The sequence below is a fragment of the Benincasa hispida genome, chromosome 3 (assembly GCF_027475165.1).
Source record: "Benincasa hispida cultivar pf3 chromosome 3, pf3_genome.v1.1, whole genome shotgun sequence".
NCBI classification, from domain to species: Eukaryota; Viridiplantae; Streptophyta; class Magnoliopsida; order Cucurbitales; family Cucurbitaceae; genus Benincasa; species Benincasa hispida.
This window is the reverse complement of record NC_143480.1, coordinates 39,768,243-39,778,631: the sequence shown is the minus strand read 5'-3', so window position 1 is coordinate 39,778,631 and position 10,389 is coordinate 39,768,243. Positions and strand designations below refer to the sequence as shown.

The following is a 10,389-nucleotide window of genomic DNA, read 5'->3' as shown; positions in this document are numbered from 1 at the left end:
TAACAAAGAACGGAGATAAATTTATTAGTCGGATTTATCTAAATAATAAACTTTTGGGTTAAAAATACTTAGGGGAGGAAAAAGATATATATAATATGTCATTTTTCTACTCATGTTTTCTCTTAAAGTTCACACCGTGATACTCATGCAGAGTACTTGTAGAAGTGAGGGGAGTTATCCCCCTCACGTTATACTCTCCCATACTTATGCTGTAATAGTTAAGAAGAAGTTGAGAGATTAAGAATTATATCAAGCACAAGAAAATTCTCTAAAAAACTCTAAAGAATTCTTCCCCTTCCAAACCTAACAAGATCCCACAATCTATATTTCTTGTTGGAGAATAGCAAGGAAGTCCTGTTGGTGGTGTGCTTTTGTTCGTGACCAGTGGTGTTCATGGGAAGAAATTTGAGTATCTTGAGTTCGAGGCTCGTGTTGTTCCATATCGTAGAGAGGAGTTGTGAGAAGTAGAGTCTTTGAGGGTAAATTTATCTCTTCTCTCTTATCTTCTTAGTAGTATGCTTATATATCAATGTTTATTCTATTTGTTTTCTCTTATTCATATTTTTTTCAAAATTGATTTTATATTAGCACGACGTTCACACGCTTCCACAAAGGATTCAATTCCTTTGATTTATGAACATTATTTTGAATGAATTTGTATTATTTAGATATTATATATCTAATTCACTTGTATTGATTAAATTAAAAATCTATTTAACTCGTTTTAAGAAAAAATAATCAAAATTGTATTTAAATTAAAATTTGGAAAAAAAAAATTAAAATATGTGTTATAATTTATTAAAAAAAAACTATGTTTTTAAGATTTTTAAGATTTTATTGATAAAACTTTCAAAATATTAGATATGTATTATTACGAAACCATACTAAGTTATTATCATGACTAAAATATGATACATAGGACTAATTTTAGCTAGATCGAACTGGATTAATATAACAAGCCTAAGCTAAAGTTTATCTTTTTAATAATTTGTGATAGTTAGAATAATTTAATATGTTTTTAATTACTATAAATAATCACGTACAATAAAACATAAAATCTGGAGACTTTTATACATAAAAAGAGAAATAAACCAATAATATGTTGAATACTAATTTCAAAATTCCAAAAAAGAATAGGATAATTTGTGAGAACTCTCAACACAATTAAAGAATTTCATTTTTTTTTAAAATCCATCTATGTGTTTCGAATTATTTTAAAAATATTTTTAACATTTTCTTCATTTAAAATTATTATCTTTTAAAAATATGGTTAAATTTTAAACATAAATAAAAATCTATCTCAATAATTAAAAAAAATGTTAATTTAAAAAATAGAAATAAAAATGTTCGAGGAAACAAAAATGGACTCAAGTCAAGATTCAACCTACACGTTTCAGTTACTGGAACAAAACATTGCAAACAGTATGCTTTTTGTTCCGCCACATTATCATATTTAGGTAATAATTTATTTCCACGATGTGATTAAATCAATGCTACTCATAAATTTACTATTTTTTCTAGAAGAAACTATTTATTATTAATCAAATTAACAATTAGTGATTGATTGGCTTCTAAGTTGGAAAAATAGCGGAGAAAGATTATAATTAATCAAAGAATAAAAGCTTTCATCCCAACGGCTGAGGTTTTTTTTTTTTTTTTTTTTTCAAATAAAATATTAAGATTTTCTATAAATTCACTCTTACGAAAAAAGAAGAGATATTTACTTTTGTTGAAATGGGATGGAGAATATGAGGGGAAAGGTGCGATAATTTGAGGGGAAACAATCTGTTCCGATTTCTCAGTCCTGAGAGATTTCAGGAATCCCAAATTCTTCTTTTGAATTTTGAAATCAACAGATGTTTCCATTTTAGTTTTGAGTCGCAATCTTTGATTTTCTTATCCGATCAAAAGATCAAACAATCTGTTGAACTCATTTTTGTTGTTGTTGTTGTTGTGGTTCATATTTTTATTTTTATTTTTTTTGGGAGCAACAACTGATAATATTCTTAGAGTGAGATAAGATTCTGATTGTGTTTGGGCTTGAAAGTGATTGTATTTAAACTTTCTGAGCTTTTGCTATTAGTTCAAGTAAACTTTGTTTTGATGCTTTCTGGGTTCCGTATATGAGAAACTTCGTTTCCATTTGTAGCGATTTCTTAGAAAATTGGGTTTGATAATATGATATGGAGCATATCCTTGGCTGACCGAAACTGGGTTTGAGTAACTGGAGAAGAAATTTTGGAGAATTTTCTTTTTCCCTTAGCCAATCGCACTCCAGAGTTCTTTAAAGTTCGGACTTTCATATTGATCTTTTGAGAGTTTTCCTACTTTTTTCTTTTACCTAAACTAATTTCTTCCATTTCCCATATGGAGATTACTCGATCAAACAAGTGTCATCTGCCACTCCTTTCCATTTCGAGATTCTACCTGTAAATTCGTTTGGGGAATTCCTCTTCTTTCTTTTTTTTTTTTTTTTCCTGAATAAAATTTCCCCCAAAAGTGTTTTCACTCATCTGGAGTAGAAGAACCGATGGCCGTGTCTTTAAGCCGTTTTTCACTGTGGTTTTGGAATGGGAAGGAGAAGGAGACTGTTGCAAATGGGTCACCCCCAAATTCTTCATCTGAGTTTGGTAATGGTCTGAGAGAACCGGAGAGTCTTAAGTTCAAGAGGGTGGATTTGCCTTCATCATCAAAGAAAGTTAATAAGCAGAAATGGCAAAGTAAGAAAGAAACAACGATTGAGTGGGAATACGATTTTGTGATGGTACCATCTGGTGGTGATGATGACATGCAAATGGCTGATTCTGGTGATGAGGCTGATTGGTCTATTGGTTGGTTGGAGCCTCACGGTCCTGGCTTTCAGAGTGATGATAGTTTTGCTGTTCTGGTCCCTTCCTATAGCAATCGTTGCAAGGAGGTGGTGGAAGGTTCAAACGTGGAGCTTTTGGCTGCCATAAAAAAACTTCAAAATGAATTCTCTCCTGGTAAGTCCTTTTGTTTGTGGTGTGCATTATTCTGTTATTTGAAACATTGCTTTGTGTCATATTGTCCATTAATTTATAATTTTGCTACTAACCACATCAATTTTACTTCTTTTTTCCTACATAATTCTTAAGATGATTTTGGGAGTGTAGAACGTAGTGTGATTACTGCTGCAATTGGGATTGACATTCATTGGGGATGTTTTGGAGCTGTTTTCTATGATGTTGTTTGTTTTATGTTTGAAGATAAAACTGATTCTTAGAAGCCAAAGCTAACCACACGGTTTGTGATTCGAATCCCCTATCCCAGTTGAACTTAAAAAAAGACACTGATTCTTAGAACAGTGATCAATGATTTGTAAAGGTTAATGTTATGATTTTCAAAGGAAGAACTTTAATTGGTTTAGAAGATAGGCTGCGTGATAAAATTTATAACAGCCAATGAATTAAAAACAGTACTCAGTAAACTATTACCAAACAAAACAGAATGCTTCCCAAAAGAGCTCCCAAACATTTCCTATATGTTATCTACTATTGTGTTTCCTTCATAGTCTGCATCTGGTATCTGCTGAAATCAAGATTTGGTGGAATAATAGCTGAAAATCAAATCAGTTGAAAACAGTATTGCACGTCTATTTTTATCCTTGTTAAATAACAGAATGCTTCTTAAAAGAGCTACCAGACAGTTCATGTATGTTATCAATTATTGTGTATTCTTCATTGTCCTGCATCTGCTGGAATCAAGATGTGGTGGATGAATAGCTGCAAGCCTGTCACAAGTCATTGAATCCCATCTTTAGAAAAAACAATTCTTTGGAACTATCTTTTCAGAGACAAAACTTTTCTTTACTAAATTTCTTGTGTGCATTGAATAAGTTACTCTACTAAATTTCATGACTTGAAGGAAGCAACATCAGGCAACTTTTGCATCATGACACCAAGTGTATCATTGGAAAGCATCAGATTTTAGAATAAAATGAAAAATCATGGTCCTAAGGAAACATATGGTGGTGGCAGCTGGTCAGATGTAGGGTGATAGATTTACAGCCAAATTCCTCCTCTTTGATGTGCTGTTTGGTAAAAAAAAATTTCCCAGGAAGTTTCTATTCAAATAGTGATTTATGTTCTGTTAATTGTCTTCCCTATTTTATGGAATCAACTAGAGTTTGAGTCGATGTTATTTCCGGGTGCGTTTGTGTTTCTGAACGATGCTTCATTCTGGGCTTTGTTTTAAACGGCAATCAACAAGGAATGAGCTTTTAAAGTTGCAGAAAAATGACTGGCGTTACAATACTTCAGATGTAATGGCTTTGATGACCAGTATGTTTCCAAGCTGATAAAGCTTAATCCTTTTAAGTCACTTTGGTGTCTTTTTTTAAAAAAATACCTGCTGAGAGAGTTATTTTGCTTTCAATCTCCTAAATTAAGTAGAGACCTTTATACCAAAGATACCTTTCTTATTCTGTATCTACATTATAAAATGAAAGGGAAAAGGAAAAAAAGAGACCTTCTTTAAATGGTTTTGCAGCTGATGAACAGCTTCAACGTCTAAGTTTGAATGTATTTCGTTTCTTTTTGCAGAGAGCAAGAAGTATATGGAACTGTGGCTTTCATTGCTGCAAAACTCGGTAGCCTGAAATACTTTCGGCGACGATGGGTACGAAGTTGAAGGGCAGATGCATATTACCCCAAAGTTTAGTATCCTATTGACGAGCAGTTTATAAAATAGAATAACAGACCCAAGTCTTGTTTTGTGCATATCAAGATCTTTCTTCCCCTGCTCCTATTTTGAATACATAATTTGATTGATGATCTGGAAATCATTGGGAAGGAGATTTTCTTTCTTTTCTTTTCTTTTTTTTTTTTTCCTTCGCCCCATATTGTATACAATATAAGGTACACAGTCCATATACTAACTACTACCGTTTCATTTCTCCTATATCCTACAAATATTTCTTAATGGAACATTACCCTTTGTAACTCTCTAATTATCTCCTATGGACTTGTTCATCCTTTCCAAGAGAGACCATTAGACACTTTTAAGGTCTAGGGACATTAGATGAGTTACTTTTTAAAATTTATTGAATACAAAATTGATTTATTATACACTTTAGAGATAGTAAGATTATGAGTTTCGTTTGGATTTTTGACAATCGAGAAATAATAAGATTTTTAGCAAAACGTGTGCTACTTACGTGAGACTATTTTTTATAATATCTGGTTTGCTCTTCGTGTGGTTATTAAATATAGTGTAATTGCTATAGTGTGAATCATAGATTGTAACTGAGTTTTAAAATTTGAATGGATAGTTTTTTCTTATATTTGATTTTTATAATCAATTTTTGAATTCATTAAAAAAAATTAATCTTTATTTTTATATCTTCATTTAAATTTCAATTCATTGTAAATCTTTAAATTTTACATTTATCTTTTTAATTTTTTTTATTAAATTATTAGATTGTCAACATATTTAATTCCAATGGAATAATTGGTTCCGATTCTTTGATTTTTTTTATTAGTTTTAGTGGCACTTATCATATTATTATAGTTATGTTTGTATCAGTTTTGACTATAAAGGTATAAGATTTAATTAATCACATTTACACATACACGAATCTATATTTTTGTTATCGGATTCAATCTATCTTCTTGATTTTATTTTTTTTTATTTATACATTTTCTTATCAAATTTAATTTATTTTATTCTTTTTTGATTTGTTTATACATTTTGTTATCAAATTTAGTTTTTTTGTAACCTTCTTTTTTTCAAATTGATTTGGTTTTATCTAATTCTTTTTCAATTTTATTTACACATTTAGCATTTTTATTCTTATCACGGTTTATCTATTTTTTTTTTATTTCATGCAATTTTTCATTTATATAGTTATATTTTTAAAAATGTAATATAATAATCTATCATTGCTATATAGTCTTGTGGATTTAAATTAATTATATCAAATTATTAGATTTCGTTTCCTTTTAATTTTGTATTTTAGTGTCAAAACTTATATAATTGAAAAGATAATCAATTTATATTTATTTGATACGAGATTTGAACTTTTTGCATTTAAGTTATAAAAGATTTGAAATTTGTAAAATTTTAAATTTACAAAGGGAAAGTATAAGAGCCAATCTTTTATATATATATTATATTTCATTTTTAAAAACCCAATAAATTTCAACTGAATTTGAAAGGTCTAAATTTTGTTTTAGAATCCAATTTGAATATAAGTTAAATCAATAAAAAAAATTAAAAATTAAAAGAAAAAAAATTTAATCCTACGGCTACAACTTTTTCTCTCTTCCCACTTTTATTTTTCTACCATTATCACAGTCGATACCATGCCAACAGGTTAAGGTCTGTTTTGTGTTTTTTTTTTCTTTTTCTCACTTTTTTTATTCGTTCATTGGGTCTCTAATCAGCAGTCCTACAACTTCCATCAATGATTTTATTTCCTTCAATCATTTCTTAAAACCGAAAGAAGAGAAATTGCATGAAGAAAGATTTTCAAATCCCTAATTTCTTTTTGGGAGGAAAACCGAAGGAAGAGGAGAAGATGTTCAAATCCCTAGTTTCTTTTTATTTTTTAGTTGAATTGGTGGTTTTGGTTTTAACTATTTTTTATTTTTTTAAAATGGCTAGAGTAGTATAGTAATCATATAATGTAAGTATTGATTGGACGTTTGGCAAGGCTGCATTACTTATCGTGGTAATTGTTTATAAACATTAGGTATTTATTTGTCATTATTATTTTTAATTATTTAATTTGATTTTGTCATTTTTCACAAATTTAAATACTTTTTGCTATTTTTCCAAATGAAACTATTAAATTTTCTATTCATATGATCCGTCAAAATATACTCAAATAAGTACTACACTTAATCCACATTTGTGCACCCCAATGAAATTTAAGTCCATTGGTGTTACCATAATTTTTTATTTTTATATATATTTTTAAAATTTTTAGTTAATTAAAATATATTAACTAAATAATATGGTATAAAAATTGAAATACTTATCATTTTTATTTACTTATTCAAAATTGTGTATCCAAGTTTGAAAAAAAAACTGTATAATTTTAAAAAATAAAATAGTAATTATCTTAAATAACATCCATCTAATTCAAAATCCAATTTTAATAAACACAGTTTTGATATAAATACATAAAAAGAACAACACTTTTTAAATAAAATCCACCGTTATTTTCATGTATAAGGAGTAAAAATATTTTCAGGCATGGTGAGATTAAATGGGCTTCCATACACAAGATGTCTTTATGTTTCTATAAAGCAAAGCTTATTTTATTAAAAATAAAGGCAGACAACAAATTGGTTGCCACTGCTTTACTATGTGGCTTCCTCAGATTGGTTTAATTGAAACCTCCGATACCACCTTGGCTCCTCTCCCTCTTGCCATGTATAGGCCTATGTGGTGCATCAGCTCCTGACAAATCAAAACACAATTCAACTGTTCCCATTCCCTAACATTCTAGTATTCTAGGAAATCAAAACAATCTTTAAAACGAAATATATTGTCATTCAACAAGAAGTAGACAAAAGTACTTCACAATGAAGTTCACAAACTTAGAAAATTCAAGTCACATACTCTTCAACATAAGGATTCTTGATTCAAAAATCGTTGTTAATTTATAGTATGTCTTTGATTCTTTCACTGTCATTCTATCTTCTTAAATTAAACTCTCAAACTTCAAAAAAGGTAACGAGACAACCCTTATGGAGGTTAATGAGAAATAAGATCTAAACAATCTTAATATTGCTTACACTAGAAAAAAATGTATTTTATTAACGATTAGCTCTAATTCAATATAATAATTAGAAGCTCAATGATAATTGAACTAACATTTCCTCTTTAAAGGTTGAATATTCAATCCTCTATCTCTATCATTGCAAGAGCACAAGTAAAAAAGGCTCGAAAAAAGAAAAGAAAGTAAAGCCAAGTTCAGGTATGGTTGCTTGAGTCCTATCAGCTCCAATAATAAAAATAAGGTTTGGGCCAATGAAGGGACAAAAAACGCAAGAAACAAAGAACAAGATAAAAACAAAACTGAAACAGTCCTTTTGATGATGTTAATATAAGAGAGGCCTTATTTTATATGAAAGTCTTAAGAATCCGGGGGTACCTGTGGATGGGCAATTGCATCTCCTAAAGTTTTGGCCAGAGAAACTGGAAGATCAAAAGTGGCGCAACCACCAGAATATACAATCACATCCTCCAATGGTGAAAGGAAACCGCGATTTCTTGTCGATAATGTTGAACATACAAAATCCAGCACGCAGATGTCCGTGCAAATTCCCAGAACTAAGATCTTTTTTAATTTCCAGATAAGAAAACATATCTAATTTTAACTTTTCTCTAATTGAAAAGGAACAAAAAGAAAGAAACGTAATTAACACTAATTTGCATCTCCGTTTGAAAATTAGAGAAACTCACGACTTTGATCTGATTTTTTTTCACCCAATCGATGAAAACGTTAGAGCCATCTTTTTCCAAACTACCTAGCAATCCATCGATGCAATCTTTGCATCTCAGCGTCACATTCGCCTCATTTTCTAACCATTGCAAGGCTGCAAATACGGAAGTTAGGTTTTCAAAATTTGTCTTTGTATTTCGATTGCAAAAATGCTAAAGCTAGACTCAAATTTTCAATCACGGAGATAATTAGTACTGGAAATGTTACCTGGAACTAATTTGGATTCGTCTGTTCCCGCAATGCAATGAGGAGGATAGGGATCCTCTGGAACATCCGGATGATGAGAATCAAGAAAGGCGAATATAGGCCATTTTTTCTCGCAGAAAACTCTGGCGAGTCTCGTCGATTCCTCCACCATTTGAGAAATTTGCTTGTCGTGCTGTTTTGGAGCCTGTAAAAACAAGCAGTCAAAATCGAGTAAAATCAACGGAAACACCAAACCTGACAGAAATATTCTCCGTGATTAATCGAAATTGGTAACTGCTAGAGAGAGGTGTGAACGAGAAAAAGAAGACCAGAAGGAAGGAACAGGATTACCAAATTTCCAGCGCCGACGGTACAGAAGCCATTGACGACATCGACGAGAACCAGGCCGGTGTTGACGTCACCGGACAAAACGAAAGGCTCTTGAGTCACCGGAAGGTGCTCCTTCAATAACTCCATAACCTCCGAGACCATCGTCCTCTTCTTCTTCAGGGAAATAAATCAAATGCGAGAGGTCTGTCGTTCGTAACAGAAAGGTTGGTCAAAGAAAGGAGTCCACCTTGATAATTTAATAAGCTTCTATACCATATATAAAAGGTGTTATATGAGCTTTCCTTTTCAATTTTGTCCTTGATTTTTTTTTGTTAAATGCCCATTATACCCTTCCCATCAAATATTTGGACCTTATTCTTTTCTTTTAGATTTTTGTTTCCAACAAATTACCCTTTATGAGGAGACATCACATGAGAAGAGAAGAGATGGAAAAGTGGAGAAAGGAATGAATGAAAAACTAAGTCAAGTCAACCATAAATTACATTTATATCAAGCTCACCAACATGAATTGAGTTGGGTTGGCATAATATACCAACTCATTATTTGGCCCACAAACTTTAAATATTGGTGGAGTTGAGTTGGTATATTTTACCAACTCACCCTAACTCTTCCTTCTTCTCATGTTTTTAATGGCTAACTCCAGGCTCCAACAACCACCTCCGATGACAACTTCGTCGACCAACTCTGAGCTCCGACAACCACCTCTGATGACAACTCCGACGACCAACTCCAAGCTCCGACAACCACCTCCGATGACAATTTCGGCAATAAAATCTGAACTCCAACTACCACCTTCGATGATAACTCTGACGACCAACTCTGAGTTCCGACAACACGATCAACTCTAACAATCAATTCTGGCCTCCAACAACCTTTTCGCACGACCAACTCTGACAACTAATTCTGGCCTCTGATGACCCAACTCTGATAACCACCTTCGTGCTACCAACTTCGACAACCAATTGGCTCCGACAACAAACTCTGATGACCAACTCCGACAACCACCTTTGTAGGCTCTGACAACCATCACCGACTACAAACTTCGATGAAAATCACCTTCGATGATTATCTTTGAGCGAGTAACTTCGATGACTAATTTGAGGTTTCGACAACAAACTCCGATAAACAACTCTAATACCATCTTCATGCGACTAACTTCGGGCTCCGACAGTCACCTCCAACTACAATCTCCAGTGAAAATCATCTTCAATGATCAACTTCAACTACCACTTTCGCCCAACCAACTCCGGGATTCGAAAACCACCTCCAATAAAAAAACTTCGACAACCAACTCCAATGCATCTTTATGTACAACCACCTCCGACTATAAACTTCAGCAAAAATCATCTTCGATAATTAAATTCAATAACCACTTCCGA

The 10,389-nt window shown here is 31.8% G+C and overlaps 2 protein-coding genes across 4 annotated transcripts; one reads left to right on the top strand and one right to left on the bottom strand.

Moving 5' to 3' along the window:
- The first annotated feature begins 1,566 nt into the window (after positions 1 to 1,566).
- On the top strand, positions 1,567 to 4,969 carry LOC120073358 (uncharacterized). 3 transcript variants are annotated; one of them, XR_005480745.2, is made up of 4 exons: positions 1,719 to 2,984; positions 3,886 to 4,058; positions 4,145 to 4,301; positions 4,563 to 4,969. XR_005480745.2 is itself a non-coding variant. In XM_039026158.2 (2 exons), the coding sequence occupies exons 1-2, from the start codon at positions 2,531 to 2,533 to the stop codon at positions 4,616 to 4,618; spliced, it is 510 nt and encodes a 169-aa protein (XP_038882086.2). In that variant the 5' UTR covers positions 1,567 to 2,530; the 3' UTR covers positions 4,619 to 4,969. The 3 variants fall into 3 exon arrangements, 1 of the variants encoding a protein (XP_038882086.2); XR_005480744.2 differs by having other exon boundaries at positions 1,716 to 2,984; positions 3,886 to 4,301; XM_039026158.2 differs by lacking the exons at positions 3,886 to 4,058; positions 4,145 to 4,301 and having other exon boundaries at positions 1,567 to 2,984.
- A 2,192-nt stretch (positions 4,970 to 7,161) lies between these two features.
- On the bottom strand, positions 7,162 to 9,461 carry LOC120072850 (nicotinamidase 1). Its single transcript, XM_039025369.2, has 5 exons — positions 9,011 to 9,461; positions 8,681 to 8,864; positions 8,434 to 8,567; positions 8,123 to 8,308; positions 7,162 to 7,425 (listed from the first exon to the last, which is right to left on the bottom strand). The coding sequence occupies exons 1-5, from the start codon at positions 9,149 to 9,151 to the stop codon at positions 7,342 to 7,344; spliced, it is 729 nt and encodes a 242-aa protein (XP_038881297.1). The 5' UTR covers positions 9,152 to 9,461; the 3' UTR covers positions 7,162 to 7,341.
- Positions 9,462 to 10,389: the final 928 nt, after the last annotated feature.

Excerpts from the sequence above, each read along its gene's own strand:
- LOC120073358 (XM_039026158.2), top strand. The coding sequence starts at position 2,531 with ATGGCCGTGTCTTTAAGCCGTTTTTCACTGTGGTTTTGGAATGGGAAG. Across the intron at positions 2,985-4,562 it reads TCAAAATGAATTCTCTCCTG|AGAGCAAGAAGTATATGGAA; the intron begins GTAAGTCCTTTT and ends TTCTTTTTGCAG.
- LOC120072850 (XM_039025369.2), bottom strand. The coding sequence starts at position 9,151 with ATGGTCTCGGAGGTTATGGAGTTATTGAAGGAGCACCTTCCGGTGACT. Across the intron at positions 8,865-9,010 it reads CCGTCGGCGCTGGAAATTTG|GCTCCAAAACAGCACGACAA; the intron begins GTAATCCTGTTC and ends TTGTTTTTACAG. Across the intron at positions 7,426-8,122 it reads ATGCAATTGCCCATCCACAG|GAGCTGATGCACCACATAGG; the intron begins GTACCCCCGGAT and ends TTGATTTGTCAG.